Source organism: Panthera pardus, unplaced genomic scaffold, assembly GCF_024362965.1.
Source record: "Panthera pardus isolate Hobbes unplaced genomic scaffold, ASM2436296v1 HiC_scaffold_25, whole genome shotgun sequence".
In the NCBI taxonomy this organism is placed as follows: domain Eukaryota; kingdom Metazoa; phylum Chordata; class Mammalia; order Carnivora; family Felidae; genus Panthera; species Panthera pardus.
This window is the reverse complement of record NW_026526821.1, coordinates 21,736,065-21,752,401: the sequence shown is the minus strand read 5'-3', so window position 1 is coordinate 21,752,401 and position 16,337 is coordinate 21,736,065. Positions and strand designations below refer to the sequence as shown.

Below are 16,337 nucleotides of genomic sequence, written 5' to 3'. Positions count from 1 at the left end.
GGTGGTCCCTCTAGCGTCCCAGCCTAGGGGGGCCAGGCTGTGCCCTCTGTGCCATAGCCTTGGCTTCTGAATCAGCCTCCCCGGCCCCTCCAAGCTGATGCCCTTGGGACGTGAGGCATAGGAGCTCTGGGAGCATCTGGAAGGTTAGAGCCGGAGCTGGGGCCGGGGGGGGCCTTGCTCAGAGCTATCAATTAGGGGGCTGGCAGTGGCCATCTGTGGCAAGCGCTCTGCCTGCCCCTCTCTCTGGATCTCTCTCTCCGGGTTGGACTCTCTCCCTCTGTCCTTCAGTCTCTCTCCATCTTTCTTTGTCCCTTTCCCTGTGTCTGCTGCATCCATCACCCTCCCTCTTCCCATCTCCCCACCTCACCCTGTCTGTCTCCACATGCACACACGTGCACGCACGCACACGCGCCCACACGCACACACTCCTCTCTCCGGGTCACATCTAGGATCACACACGCATGTATTCTGGGTAGCATGATGATACCCGCACAGAGCGGGCACCTGAGAAATGTCAGTTGAATGACTGAAGCGAATGAATGAATGGTGACGTTACAAGGGGATGAAATGAAATGGTGATGTTACAAGGGACACTGGAGCTTGTCTAGACTAGTGGTTCCTAATTTTCTTGGAGGTCACAATCCTCTTGAGCATCTGATGAAAAATGGATCACTTCCTTAGAAAAATGCCACACCATTTTTGGTTAGTTCCGGTGGGTTCGTTGAGGCCCCCAAAGCTCACCTGTGGTCCCAGGGGAAGCAGCTTTCATTTCACTGGGGAGGAAACTGAGGCCCAGAAAGGAGCCAGGGCCAGCCCCAGGATGCAGGGCAAGCCCTCAGCAGAGCCGGGAGTGGGTCCTCCTCCTCCCCCGCAGCTCTCCCATGTGACCTGGGGGGAGGGGGTTGGGGGGGGGGGCTCTGGAACAAGCTTGTCACTTTCCCCAGCAAGTTCTGGGTGAGTGTCTCCAGGGGGTGGGCGCGGGGGAGAGGTAACGGAGGACAGCCAGCCAGAGACGAGAGCCCTGGAAATGGCTCAGGCGGGCGAGCCATCCGGAGGGGCGGGGGGGGGGGGGGGTGTCTCTGAAGGTTTCCCACCAGAGTGGTCCCCATGTCCTGGGGCAGTCAGGAAGACTTCCTGGGGGAGGTGGGCTCCTTGAACCCAGGGCTGAGGGCTGGGTTGAGGGGATTCCAGAGGCCAGGGGAGCCTCCCCTGACGGCCTGGGTCTGGCAGGGGCTTCAGTGGGAGAGTTGTGCATGTGTACTGGGCAAAGCAGGCTGCGGGGCTTGGTGTTGACCCCCACCAGCTGGAGGTTTTCGAGTGGGGAGGGTGGGGGTCTGGCGTCGGGGTAGGACCCACCATGTGCCTGAAGTGGGGGCTCAAACAGGACTTGGAGGCTGGAGGGGGAGAGGCTGTTTTCTGGACTAGGCCCGAACTCGCAGGCTCATAGGATGCCGGGGCCGCAGCGTCCAGGGGGCGACAGAAACGTGGGCTCCGTGGGAGATGGGAACTGGGTGTGCACGCGTGCGCGTGTGTGTGTGTGTGTGTGCGCGCGCACACTGGCTTCCTTTCTAATACTTGAGCACCCCAGGCTCCTCAGCACCTTCCCCCCAGTGATTTCATCTGCCTGGCAGGCTCCCCCCACTGCCCCCCCACCCTCCGGCTCCCTCCACCGTGCTTCGTGTACCTCCTCACAGGGGCGCGTGACCTGCCAGAGCCTCACCGTGGTCATCCCAGCGGGCACCCCAGGCACCCGTCCACACGCCATCTTGCAGAAGAGGAAACGGGCTTAAGAGGTGGGTGGGCTGGGGGCCCACACCTAGTTCAAGGCAAGGGAGCAGAGCCCCAACTTTCCCCCCCAGCCTGGCGTGATGAGGTTGTAGGGGATGGTATATGCCTGGGCTTTGGGGGTCAGATGCTCTTGGGCTCAAGTCCCGGCCCCCTACTCAAGCTCTCTGAGCCTCATTGGCCAACTTGGGGCTGGGGGTCTTGACCGAAGCCCCTCTTCTCCCAACCGTCAGGTTTGGTTCCTGGCTGAGGGCAGGGAAGGTGAGAGCAGACGGCAGCGTGTCTGTTTTGCTTTGTGAGGTTTTAAAAAAATTATTTCCGGCCTCAGAGGCGGCAGCAATTATGGCCGGCTCACTGGGGAGCCGTTTGCCGCCTGTCATTGGGCCCAGGAAAGGGTCCCTAATGGAGGCCCGGCGGCCGGAGTGCATGGTAGTGAAAATAACGCTCCAAACAACCCTGCACTAATGGTCTCCTGGCAGGCAGACGAGAGGGAGGGGGCGGACAGGCTGGCTGACAGCTGACGGAAGGCCTCTGGGGCAGGGGGCCCTGAGCCTCACCGGCTGGTCTCCTCATGTCCGCCAAACCCCAGCAGTCGTCCCTGAACTCCAGTTAGGCACTGGGAGTCCTGAGCCCCATCCTGGCTCTGCTGCTTTCTGTTGAATCTCCTCCCGGGCAGAGGAAAAACACTCAGTGCAAAAGCCCTGGGGTGGGGCAGAACCCCGTCAGCTAGGGATTCTCTGGTTCTAGAACAGTCCTTGCGTTTCAGAAGGCCAGGCCAGTCTAGTCTTCTAGGGGAGGAAAAGGGAGGTGGGAGTCTTGGGGCAAGAGGAGCCGGAACAAGGCCACCTGTGAGAGGCGGCGTGAATAGCGGCCCGATCATCACCAACCTGATAAAGCTCCATGGAGCCCACTAGGTGCCAGATATTTACGGGGATGTGTGATCCTCTTGAGTGCCCATGATACCCATTTTACAGATGAGGAGACTGAAGCTCAGGGCTTTGCCCACCACAAGGAAGCAGAGTTGGGGTTCACATCTAGGTCAGCCTGACTCCAGAGCTCGCACGGTTTCTGCTGCTCTGCTAGATTTCCCAAACACAGTTGGGCAGGGGCGGGAGGGGCAGGGGCAAGCACTAGGTCCCAAGGGGGGCCGCGTTGGACCACACCTCCTGGGGAGGCGGCGTGGCCGCCAGAGTCTGCCTCAGTTTCTCCCCTGCTGTCGGTCCGTGCACCTGGCGTTCAAGTGCCCCCTCCCCTTCTCTGTTCTTCACGCTCCCTGCCCCCACCCATCTCTCACTTGTCTTTCTCCCTCTCACTGGACTTGAGGGGCGCTCCTTTCTGGGCTCGGGGGCAGCCGCTCATCCCTGTGGCTGCTCATCCCTCCCTCTGCTTCCTCCATTCACCCCCTCTCTGCCCCTGGCAGGCAGCACGGATGGCACACGCCCGGGCTTTGGGGTCAGACTCTTAGGCAGACTCTTAGGTCAAGTCCTGACCCCCCTCAAGCTCTGCAAGCCTGAGGAGCCATCTGTGCAATGGGCTCACCCCACTGGCCTTGCAGGATGTCCAGGCGAGGGGGGTGGGAGGAAATGGCATCTGCACAAACGTCAGGATGTCTGTTTGCCGTTTGCCGTCTCGTGTCCCTGCCCCCGCATTCTGGTTCCTGTCCTGTCGCTGGCTCCCCACACATCCCCCCGCTTGCCTCCCTCCCTCCCAAACCCTTTCACTCCCCGGGGCCCAGATGTGTGGGAAGAGGAGGCGGGAATTCCGCTGGGGAAACCTGCTCGACTCCCACAATCCTGCAAGTGCCAGAATATTTTCACTCTCCTTAAATCTCCCTAGATTTGTAATTCTACTGCTGTCTCCCTCAATCCGCGCCGCTGGCCTTGGGAGGCACCCTGCCCCCCACCGCGGGCACCGGCACTGCCCGCCCAGCCGGGTCACGGCTGCCTGGCGGGGGAGGGGGGGCAAGTCCTCCCTCTGTCCGTGCCTCAGTTTCTTCACCCATAAGAAGAGGAGAGTGACGGTGGCCACTTCCCGGGTTGTCTTGGGGATTCGGTGAGACATTTTACGTTATTAAAGAAGCGTCTCTATAAAAAGGAATGAAATCTGATATATGCTACAATGTAGAGGAACCTCGAAAACATTATGCTGAGTGCAAAAAAGCCGGTCCCCAAAGACCGTATGTGGTGTTATCGCATTGGTATGAAACATCCAGAATAGGGGAGTCCAGGACAGAACATAGAGCGGTGACCGCCAGGGGTCACGGGGATGGCTCGTGACTGCCTCCTGGGTGCGGGGTTTCCCTTCAGGGGGATGAAAACGTCTGCGGACTAGATGCAGGGGGCGGTTGTCCAACGCCGTGAATGCGCTCAGTACCACCGACTTGTTCATTTTAAAGTGGTTAATTCTGTGACCTGAATTTTGCTCCAATGACAAACTAAGCACAAAGGAAACGCCCCTGGAGCCCATACTCTGCCAGATCGTCCACTGACAACAGCCTTACGACATAGGTGTTATCACCCCCATTTTACAGATGAGCAAACCGAGGCCCAGCATCACCAGGCACTTAGCGCATAGTAGGGGCTCAAAATGGTAGCTGTTTGCACTTTTATTTAGGGCAGCCCTCCTTCCCCATCAGCGGGGCTGGGCAGGGACCCCACCTGAGCGAATGGCCTTGTGTGTGTATAAAACTCAGCAGTTGAGTGGCTGCCACCGGGGAACAGCGGGCATTGAGGCCCTACTGTGTCCCCCACACGGACATGTCACCTGCATCAGTCCTCGAAATAAGCCTTGAAGAAGTGACACAAGTGAGGGGCGCCTGGGTGGCTCAGTCGGTTTAAGCGTCCGACTTCAGCTCAGGTCACGATCTCGCGGTCCGTGAGTTCGAGCCCCGCGTCCGGCTCTGGGCTGATGGCTCAGAGCCTGGAGCCTGCTTCCGATTCTGTGTCTCCCTCTCTCTCTGCCCCTCCCCCGTTCATGCTCTGTCTCTCTCTGTCTCAAAAATAAATAAAACGTTAAAAAAAATTTTTTTTAAATAAATAAATAAACTTAAAAAAAAAAAAATGACACATGTGGGAACAAGCACTCAGGCCAGTGGGGTGACTTAGAGCCACATGGTGAGTCAGGCCAGGGGTGCAGCTGTTATCCTTACTCGTAAATCCTGGGCGTCCCTGCCCCCTCCCCAGTCCCTCTGCTTCCTCCTGGTCCGCTCCCCGCTTTTGCCAACAGGTCAACAATCCCCCGCGAGGGGCAAGGCCTAAGGCTGCAGAGACAAAGGAGGCCTCTGACTGGATCGGACAGAGGCCCCTTGACTAAGGGATCAGCCCCACGCGGCGGAGTAAACAGCTCCCCACCAGGGCCCCATTTCTTTGATGGTCTATTTCATTCAAAATTCATGGGTTCTGTATTCTGATCCATAATATATTCATGTTTGCTTTCATACAAAAATAATGTTCTTTCCCCATTTGGGGGGAGGGCAATCAATGCCTCGGGAGGTGGCTTCGCCGGTTGTAGCAGCAGGGACCGTGAGGGCGTCCACCGTTCATTTCTTTGTTCGCTCACTCTGCAAGCGGGCACTCGGGCCTCCTCGGGCCCGAAGCGGGTGTTAGTCCTCACCGCGTGCAAGACGCAGGGCACCTGGCGCTGAATCACCCAGGAAGCTGCCCCGTCAGCCGGACTGGCGGGCTCGGTAGGGTTGTGACAGGCGAGTGGCAGAGAGGCTCCAGGTCCGTGGGCCTCTGCAAGCCGGGGCCTGGAGGTGGGGCCGAGGGATGAAAGGCGGGAGGTCAGTGGCCGAGGACGCCAGGGCCCGTGACAGTGGTGGGGGTGGCTGCCCGCTGTGTCCGGCCCTCAGCAGGCCCTGCGTCCCGAGCCCTTCTGATCGAGAAGAGTCTCTGCTTGGTGCTGCTCTGAATTTAATGCGTGACCCTCGCCGGTCTCCCCTGTTAATGCAAGAAAATGGAGACTGAGGCCCGGAGCCTTCAGCAAGCTGCTGCCTTCCCTGGCTGGAATTTACAGATGCTGTTTGGGTCTCATAGTGTTTATTTTTACAGTTACCTTCTATTTATGGCAAGTGATGCTGATTTTTCCGTTTATGGCGGTAATAAAAGTCTCCTTTTAAGCTGAATTTATTTAAGTAAAAAGGGAAAGATGCTTTGAAAATAAATATTAAGTAAATAATGGTGCAGGTGCGTCAGGGATCCCTGCAGAAATGGTGAAGGTAGTCCCCAAGAGGTCAGACTCGTGAGACTCTCCCTCGGGTGTGCCCTTTCCTGTTCGGAGCTCCTCCTAACTGTGCCAACTCCAACCAGCCTTCAAGTCCAAGTGTGCCCCACCACCTAGAAGCCACCCCCTGAGTCCAGGCAGACGTGGGCCTGCCTTTATCTTCCCTCACACCGTTACCTGCATCCCAAGTTTCTGCATACAGTTGTGCTCTGCGTATCTCTGGGCTGGGGCGGGGAGGGGCCACGATTCACGGCTATGTGAATGGTGCACACCCTGAACAACGGTACATGGCGATGCAGGCTCAGTCCCAGCTGTTGTCCACACAGTAGTCACCTGTCTGTGTGTCTGCCCTTCCTGTGGACTGTGGGCCGCGTCTTGGGAAGCCCGGCACACGTAGGGGTCTATGAAGGTTGATCTCTTTCATCCCGTTTGCCGGGAGGACTTGAGCTCACCGCATGCCCGGGTCGCCATCTTCCCGCCAGGCACGCTGCGGTTCACTAAGCTTTTGTACAAAATGCCTTCTTCTGCTTCTTGAGAAGGGGAGAGCTTGCCCACTCCAAGATGAAACGACCCGGATCCCTCAGCCTGCCAGAGAACCCTCGAGTTCCTCCCTTGAGCCCATCCCTGGGCAGACGCTCTGCACCCACCCCCAGGGAGGAGGTTGCCTGCTGGGCTCCTTCTACGCAGCCAGCCCTCTCAGACCCTGGGGGCTTTTCCATCCAGTTTATCTGGGTTTTCCTCTTATGGACATGTCACATCTCCTGGTTTTGGGAGCAAGGTGAGATTCACAGATGAGCTGGGGCTCCGTTAAACACTCCCTCCGCAGCCTTTCCCCTGTTCGGCCTCTCAGCTGGGAGTTAAGGTGGCCATGGGCCTTCCTGACCCCGTGCCACACCCCTTGCAGTCCTGGCCACCAGCTGAGCTGGGCACAGAGCAGGCTGTCTGGAAACTACCCCCAAGGAGTCACACTTTTTAGGACAGAAGGGGAAAGGAGCTGAGTGACTGACAACTCAGGTTCTGGTTGGCAAATTCTGCAGGCAGCCTTGGGACTGAAGTCTGGCTTTGTTCCCTCATGCTGTGTGACCTCAGGCACTGACACTCCCTCTCTGAGTCTTCATACCTCCCTCTGTGAAATGGGGCTGACAGTAAATAGTATCAGCTCATCAAGTCCTTGGGAGGATGAAGTAGGCTTCTGTGTACAGGCGGCACCTAGAGGGGTGCCTGATGGCCCCCAGGTTCTCTGAGCTTTGTTTCTTAAGTTGCTGGAAAAGACTCAGGTATGGAGGGAGGTAAGTGGTGGGGGGAGTTCCAGGGGCCCTCACGTGGACACCCCGACTTCCTATCTTCATCACTGTCATACCAGCACCAGCAGAGAGCAGGGGGAGAGTTTGGACTTGGCTCCTAAGGCCTGAGTCTGAATCCCAGCTCCTCAAAGTCCCTGAGCTTCTGGAAACCTCTGTGAGCCTCAGTTTTCCCACCTGCAGGAAAGAGCCAATGATCCCTGACCGGCAGGGCCGCTCCGAGGGATTATGTGGGGTCAGACACATCAGCTTTCTGGTGGGTTGTGGGCCTCCAGTCGGAAACATGATCCCAGGCTTGTGGTGCTGGTCCCCGGGCCGCAAGGGTGCAGAGGGCCCCCCGCGAAGCAGCCACAGCCCTTTCTGGCCTTGCCGGCCTTGATTTATTGTCCCGTCTCATTCTCGGTCGCACTTCCTATCCCAACTTTATGGGCCCTCTCAGGGAGCCTCCAGCCTGCCTGTCAGTTTGGCAGGACCCGCGTGGGCCAAGCCGGGCTTGGGCGGCCGGTGGTCATAGGGCCAGAAGGAGAGAGGGTGGGGAGGGGCCCGGCCTACTGGGGCCCAGCTAGGACCTCCCAGGTTGCTGTGTCCACATTGTCCACTTGTCTGTCCCTATCCCTGCTCTTGTGGGCACGGTCCCCCCCGAAACTCCATTCTGGCACATAGTAAGTGCTCAATAAACAAAAGATGTCTGTCTCCTTTGTTTTGTTTTTTTCCTTACAGTTTCAAACTTAAGTCCTCTGGGTTTCTGTCTGACCTTTCTACCTTCATTCATTCGTTCATTCACTCGCCCTTTCAGTACATGCTTAACAGCACCTCCTCCATGCTGGGCAGTGCAGGGGCCCTGGGCTGGGGGAGCTCCCAGGCTGGGGGAGACACAGACACCTTAGTATCTGTCACATGACATGCCGCGGTGGGGGCAATGACAGGACTCAGAGACCATCAGGGGCCCCGAAGAGGACTTCCGCTCCAACCTGGGCAGGGAGGGCATCTCCAGGCACAGGGCCACCTGTGAGCTGGGATTCCAGCCCAGGGGGGACACATGGAAGTGACAGGGAGAGGCGGGAGGGGCCCCGGCCGGGGTTCAACAGAGCCACTGCTGCGGACTTCGGATGCCCAGCCCGAGAAGCTGCCTCCGACCCTGAGTGTCCCATTGGGCACCCTGAGTGTGAGGGTTTCCTGGAGCTCCCGGGCGGCCCTGAGCCAGGAGGATGGGATCCTTTCTCTGCCTTCTGGCACAGCCACCGTATATGTCTTGTGCGACAGCAGCCAGCGTTCACTGAACACCTACCGTGTGTCTGGTATCATTGCGGCTGCCAGGATCCCACGGTAAACAAAACAGGCTCCAGTCTCCAGCCTTTGAAGGGCTTACACTCAGGTTGGGAGAGGGGCAGCGGATGAGACGCGGAAGAGACGGCATGTTAGTGTAATGGTAAGGAGAAAGCGCGAAGTCGCGAAAAGGGGACAGACAGGGCGGGGAAGACGCAGGAGGTGACACGGAAGCACAGGTTTGAACGAGGTGAGGGGGTCCCGTGCGTGGGGGTGGGGAGCATTCTGGGCACAAGTCCAGGGAAATCCTCGTTGTGTGAAAACCGCTGCGGCAGGCCAGAAGCCACGGGAGGACTTTAAAAAAAAAAACTGTGATAAAATTTATACAACATCGGATTTACCATTTTAGCCATTTTTTACGTGTACGGTTCAGGGGCGACAAATACGTCCCGATTTTTGGGCAGCAATCCCCGCCATCCATCTCCAGAACGTTCTCATCTTCTCCAGCTGAAACTCTGCTCCCGTTAAACGCTAAGCACCGCCTCCCCCCCCCCCCCACAATTCTCTTCTCCCCCAGCCCCAGGCAGCCTCCCCTCTGCTTTCTGTCTCTAGTTTGACCGCTCTAGGTGCCTCATATAAGTGGAATCATGCAGTGTTCGTTCTTTGGCTCCTGGCTTATTTCGCTCAGCGAAATCATGTCCTCAAGGGTCATCCATGTTGGAGCCCGTGTCAGAATTTCCTTCTCTCTAAGGCTGAATAATATTCCGTTGTATGGAGAGACGACATTTTGTGTACCCATTCATCACTGGAGAATTTTGAGCAGGCCCTGACACAGCAGGACGTAGCAAGAGATGGGCTGAGCGGGGACCCTCGGGGCCACCGTGGTTCTCTCCGCTCTGCCCTCCTTGCCTCCCTCCAGCTCCATTTCTGCCTTGGTTCCCCTAACAAGGAGCTGATCCTTTTACTGGTCCTCAAGGGACTCTCATTCTGGCAGAGACTGATGGGTGGCCTGGGGTCCAGTCCCTGTAGGCTTCCTGGAGGAGGCAGCCTCAAACCAGCGATCTGCAGATTAAAAGGGCAAGGAGGGCTGTGCAGAAGGAGAGAGGAGATTTGGGGCCAGAGGGTCTGGAATGGGGGATCTGGCCTCAGAGATGGAGGGAGGTGGGGAGTGGGCTGAGGCTGCCTTTGGTGAACACGTCCCCTGAGGCCTGCCTGTGTGTCGCTGGTAGGGGGCCGTGAGGAGCAAACTGAGGAAGGAGCAGGTACAGGACTGATGGATGGGAGGTTGCACGGGGGCCCAGATATGAGTGAAATACAGTGTCTGTTAAATCTTTCCAGAGGTGACAGAATTTTGAGCTAGAATGTGAGAGAAGGGAGTGATGTTTGTGGAGCACCTACCATGTGACAAACACGAGGCACATGTTGCCTTGTGTTGTCCTCCCCTCTGCGCTCTCATTCTCTGCTCGTTTCATATAACGAACTGAGGTTCAGGGGCGCCTGGGCGGCTCAGCCGGTTGAGCGTCGACTTCGGCTCAGGTCATGATCTCACGGTTTGGTTCGTGAGTTCAAGCCCCGCGTCGGGCTCTGTGCTGACAGCTCAGAGCCTGGAGCCTGTTTCAGATTCTGCGTCTCCCTCTCTCTCGGCCCCTCCCCTGCTCATGCTCTGTCTCTCTCTGTTTCTCAATAATAAATAAATGTTAAAAAAATTTTTTTTTAATTAAAAAAGAGAACCGAGGTTCAGAGAGGTAAAGGGGCTATTCCCGGTCACACAGCTGGGTAGTAGAAGGAACAGGATTCAAACCCAGGCCTGCAGGCCAAGCCCTAGACGTGTTGAACCAGGGCCTGGAAGGTTAGGAAGGAGGTCAGGCCCTCGCCTTGAAGGGCAGACAAGATCTTCCAGTGATCCTCTGCCTTTACCAGAAACCAAATGCACTGATCCGGGCCAGGGCCACAGAGCTGTTTCCTGCAGACGATGCCCTGATAAGCGGGCTGAGGGTTAATGACTGTATTGCTCCCCCAATTAAAAGCAGAAAGGAAGAAGAGGTTGCATTCAATCAAGCCCCTTTCTCCTTCTCCTGCAGAATCCTAATTTGTGGACACCCGTTGTAATTGTCTGCCCAGCAAGCCCAGCCCTGCTCAGGCCCTGGGGCAGGAGAACACCACTGCAGCCTCTCAAAAATCTATAATTATTCCAGCCTCCCCGGGGACTGGCCATGAGGAGTTACCTGAGCAGGGAGGGAGGGCTCAGGACAGGAGGAAGTCAGAGAGGAGAAATGGATTTTCTGTCCCGAACTCAGCAGGCGTGCTAACTGGCGAGAGGGGGTCTGGGTGCCTGGAGGGAAGGAGGTGGGGGAGAGGACTAGGAAGAGGGGCTGCAGGAGAAAGGCCGAGAAGTTACGGGCTCCGCCCTCGAGTGCTCTAGAACTGGGTTCTAATGTTCACGCTTTCTCTGTGGCTTTGGGCAAGTCCTTGACCTCTCCGGGCCTCAGCTTCCCCACCTGCACGATGGGGATGACAAGCATCACACTCCCCCACGGCAGCATGGCAGGAGCATGAGCAAATGTCCGAGATGAGTATGGAACCGTGCCTGGCCCAACGCAAGTGCCCTATGTCTTAGACATTGTTACCGCATTGTCGTCACACGGTATCCTCTCTCACGGAGTCAGGTTAGGAAGCAAGAACCTTATGCCAATTAGAGCTGCCCACCCGCAGTGGGGGTATGAGGAGCTGGGCTCCCCGTCTCTGGAAGTGTCCAAGTGGGATACAGAAGTAGGGAACCTGGTGGCTGAACTTTTCCTGATTCGTTCAAACCAAACCCTGATGGGGGCGGGTGGGCCCCTGGGTCTTAGTCACAACTGCTGGTCAGACCCAGGTTCAACACCCAGCTGTGTGTGAACCGTGGGCAAGTCCTGGCCCCTTTTTGAGCCTCACTTTCCTCATCTGTCAAATGGGGGTGAGCAGAGAGAGTATTAGAGATAGTGCCTGCCTAGTGCTAGGCATGAGTAGATGCTTAAAAATCATATGGATTCTTTTTAAAAAACCAACAAAGCTCCCTGGATTTCTTTCTCTCTTCCTTGCCTTGGCCCACACCATTCCTTTCCCCGCCCCGCCTCCCACCCCCCCCACCCCCCCAACCCCCCCCCACCCGCCCCCGGCCTCTGCTTGTCAGGATCCACCCATCTTCCGGCCTGGCTGCCACGTGCCTCCTCCCCCAAGTGGAAGTGACCCCTCCCCTTCCCAATGCCCAGGGCACCTTCTCCCTCAGATTGAGCTGGTGGGGTTCTCAGACCCCAGGACTGACCCCCCATGGCACAAAGGAGCAAACCGAGGCTCGGAGAAGGGGAGAGATGTTCCCCAGGTCCCACAGCCAGTCTGTTGGCAGAAACAGGCTCAGTTCTCCATCCCTGGTTCCAGTTCTGCATTCCGGGCACCCACCTGCACGTTGCTTCTCCTTCAGGGGCTCCTTGGGGCAGGTCCGGGGACAGACCTTCGTGTTGCTGCCCGTGACCAGGGAGACTCAGATTATGCCCTCAAATGCTCAGAACCTTGGTTTCCCCACTTGTCTTGCAGACACATTGCCCCCTTCACCACTGAGGTTGGAGCCAAACCTGAAGGCAGGTCCTGGAAGGGACTGAGGGGTCGGAGAGACCCTGGGACCAGAGTCACTATGGGGGAGGAGGTGGTGGCTGCACCCACAGATGACTCACCTGGTTCTATGAGTTCTGGGATCCAGATTTCTATCCATCCTTCCACCCAAAGCCCATCCCCACTCCTGGCTCAGGACCACCTGCCCCACCTGTGGATGTGGGGGGTGGGGGGTGGGTAGGGAGCATAACACCTCCTCTGGGAAGATTCCCCTGATTGCCTCAGGCTGGCTGAAATGCCTCCCCAGCCTGTCCCGCAGAACCCATTTTAGACTACTTTTGTTTTTAAGTTTAATTATTTTTTTTTTGAGAGACAGAGAACAAGCAGGGGAGGGACAGAGAGAGAGGGAGAGAGAGAATCCCAAGCAGGCTCCGCACTGTCAGTTTAAAGCTCAACGTGGGGCTCTGCCTCATGAGTCGTGAGATCATGACCTGAGCCGAAATCAAGAGTCAGATGCTTAATGGACTGAGCCACCCAGGTGCCCCTAGACTGTTACTTTTTAAGAAAGACCTCTGCAACCAAAGAGAATTTCCATACTCTGGGAAGAACATGGCCTTGGAAATCAGGCCTGGGTTCCAATCCAGGCTCCACTGTGTGGCCACCCGCCAGGACATCCCACACATGTGACAGCTGAGCACCGGGAATGTGGCTCGTCTAAATTGAGATGTATTGTAATCGTGTAAAGTACATGCTGGCTTGCCCAAGACTTAGCACAAGAATGAATGTAAAAGATTAATAATTTCTATGACATGTTGAAATAACTTTTTTGCTATCTTGGGTTAAATAAAATACATGATTAAAATTAATTTCATCTGTTCAAAAAAAAAATTTTTTTTTTTAACTTTTCAAATGTGGCTCCTAGAAAATTAAAAATTCTGTACCTGTCTCAGCACCAGGGCATGCGCTGTTTCTGCTGGACAGCGCCCTCTAGAGGACCATTACTGGGATGGGGGAGGGGACTGGTGGCCGCGCGGCGGGGTCTTCCCCCAAGACTGTTTGGGGGTGAGGGGGCCTGGTCAAGGACTCAGGGCCTGACCTTCCTGTCCCCTGGCTGCTGTGTAACCCCCGGCCAGACACCACTCTCTCTGAGCCTTGCTTCCTGGATCAGTACAAAGAGCTGGTGGGCTGGGATTGGGCTTTCAGTCTGGGGGGTGGGCGGGGCCTGTGGGCAGGGGAGGCTGAGCGAGCGTGGATGGAGGTCTGCCCCGCCCATGGAGTCCCCGCCCAAGGAGAGCCCATCTCTGCCCTTCCTGCCAATGAGACCCCCACGAACCATCTCTCCTCCGTCGGCCAGACATGCTTCCTGCGCTCACGCACGTCTAGGCGGAGGAGAAGCGTGGTGGCGGAGTCCCACAGGCCAGGGTTCGAGGCTGGCTCTGCCCTTCCCAGTCTGTGATCCTAGCAGCTGTGGACCCCCTTTCCCCACGTGCAGGAGGGAAAGGGGCCAGTACGTCTGCTTCCTGTGGCTCAGCAGTGGCACCTGCAGGAGGTCACATCTGTGTCCTCTCACTGTCTCTTAGCCAGCCGGGTCCCACTGCTGGCTGCTTTGGATCCACCCCTCCTCCTTCCCAGCTTGCAAAGAATACTGCGTGTGGGTCAAAGCAAACTCCAGCTGTCCCAGGACAAGGGGCCAGGGGCTCCCTGAGGTTACCTCTCAGCCCCTCCTCACGGCTCAGGGCCACGATGGCCCCCTTCAGTCCTGCTTGAGCTGGCAGGTTGTCATCAGGGGAGGTGAGGAGGGCTGGGCCTGGCCCAGGATTCTCAGGATGGGGACCGCTTGGCTCTGGACCCTGCTCCGCCATTACCCAGTCTTGCATTCACTCAAGAAGTATTTACTGGGGCACCTGGGTGGCTCAGTCAAGCGTCTGACTTCGGCTCAGGTCATGATCTCACGGCTCGTGAGTTCAAGCCCCACGTCGGGCTCTGTGCTGACAGCTCAGAGCCTGGAGCCTGCTTTGAATTCTGTGTTTCCCTCTCTCTCTGCCCCTCCCCTGCTCATGCTCTCTCTCTCTCTCTTTCTAAAATAAATAAATATTTAAAAAAAAAAAAAAAGTATTTACTGAGGGGCACCTGAGTGGCTCAGTCAGTTAGGCATCCGACTTCAGCTCAGGTCATGATCTCGTGGTTCATGGGTTCGAGCCCTACATCAGGCTCTGTGCGGACAGCTCAGAGCCTGGAGCCTGCCTTGGATTCTGTGTGTGTGTGTGTGTCTCTCTCTCTCTCTGCCCCTCCCCCCATCCAAAAAATAAATAAGCATTTTTAATTTTTTTTAACGTTTATTTATTTTTGAGACAGAGAGAGACAAAGCATGAACTGGGGAGGGTCAGAGAGAGGGAGACACAGAATCTGAAGCAGGCTCCAGGCTCTGAGCTGTCAGCACAGAGCCTGACGCGGGGCTTGAACTCACGGACCGCGAGATCATGACCTGAGCCGAAGTCGGCCGCTTAACCGACTGAGCCACCCAGGCGCCCCTAAATAAGCATTTTTTAAAAAGTATTTATTGAGCACCTACTATGTGCCAGGCACTGTTCTAGAAGCTGGGGATATATCCGTGGACGAGACAGGCACGGTGCTCACCTCCAGGGGAAGCAGACAATAAACATAAAATAAATGTATTAGCTGGGCTGTCCAATACAGTAGCCATTACCTACAAGTGGCTATTTACGTTTAAATTTAAATGAGTTAAAATGAAATAAAATGTAAAATTCAGTTCCTCATTCGCACTAGCCACATTTCAAGTGCTGGTGGTTTCTGGGTTAGCTCAGCTATAGCACATTTTCTTCACTGCGGAAAGTCTGTCAGAAGGCACCGATCATGTGTTGGAAGGAGGAATGATTTGAAGCACCAGGTTGGGGCGGGAGACGCAATTTAAATGAGGTGGTCAGGGTTGAGGAGAGCAGAGTCCTGGAGCAGAGGAGCTTGGGAGCTCTGTGGGAGTCTACAGGCAGAGGGAATACCAAATGCAAAGGTCCTGAGGTAGGATCTCAACTGGAATGTTCAGAGAACAGCAAGGAGGCCATTGTGCCAGGAACGGAATGAGCAGGGGCCAAGCAGAAGCTGGCACCCGAGGGGACGGGCCCAAACACGGAAGGCCTGGTCTTTCACGGTAAAGGCTGCGGCTCTTGCCCTCAGTGAGGAGACACCGTGGAAAAGTTTTGAGGAAAGAACGAACCGGGATTGGTTTGTTTTGCCAAGATAACCATGGCTGACAAGTTGAAAATAATTGTCGGGGAGGATGGGGTGGCCACAGGGGCCGAGCCTGGTTTTGTCTCCTGTCCAGTGGGAATAAGGACAGTCCCAGTGCACATGAAGACACCTCACAACTCACTGGGCACGTGCACAGTAATTCAAATACTCATTCTTTTTTTTTTTTAATATATATATTTTTTAAGTTTATTTAAAAAAAATTTTTTTAATGTTTATTTATTTTTGAGAGAGCACAAGCAGGGGAGGGGCAGAGAAAGAGAGGGAGACACAGAATCTGAAGTGGGGCTCCAGGCTCTGAGCTGACAGTGCAGAGCCTCCCGCGGGGCTCGAACCCACGAACCGTGAGCTCAAGACCTGAGACAAAATCAAGAGTCAGATGCTTAACTGAGTGAGCCACCCAGGCACCTCCCCGAACACTCGTTCTTATTAAACAGGCTTGGTTTATAGAACAGCAGCCAGTCCCTCCCAAACTTCACAGAATGTGGGAAACCTCCAGGAAGCATCTTACAAACCTTTGACCTTGGGGATCAGGGACCTTGAAGACTTTATCTGAGCCCAGGTCCTGGAGTCAAGCTCCACATGGACACCCTTCGTGGAGGGCAGACAAGGCAGGGGCTTCCTGGCGGAGGTGTTCGTCAGTCCTGATGCTCCCAAAGCCCTTGGCATCTTGGGGAGGGGCAGGAGGCACGTGACCCTGAGCAGGACCCCCACCTCCCAGCCCAGGGCGCCCTCTTCCTCCTGCCCCAAGCTGCACAGGGAAGGGGACATACAGGAGGGACCACTGGGTGGTGGCACATCGCCTCCGGGGAGGGGAGTACCCGGCAGGCTGCAGCAGCCAGGTGGGCACCAGGTGGGAGGACTGATGGACACACATTCCCCGGGTGACCTGCTTGTTGCCAGGCGTCTTTCCAG

The 16,337-nt window shown here is 56.3% G+C and overlaps 1 protein-coding gene across 3 annotated transcripts in view; it reads left to right on the top strand.

Moving 5' to 3' along the window:
• The window catches only part of VSTM2L (V-set and transmembrane domain containing 2 like), a 38,053-nt gene that overhangs the window by 7,495 nt on the left and 14,221 nt on the right, over nt 1–16,337 (top strand). For 2 of the 3 annotated variants that reach the window (XM_019458529.2, XM_019458531.2), the window contains exon 2: nt 1,695–1,793. The exons of the other annotated variant lie outside the window; for it this stretch is intronic. In XM_019458529.2, the coding sequence (XP_019314074.2) occupies nt 1,695–1,793 (99 nt within the window). The remainder of the gene's footprint in view (nt 1–1,694; nt 1,794–16,337) is intronic. 3 annotated transcript variants of the gene reach the window in all.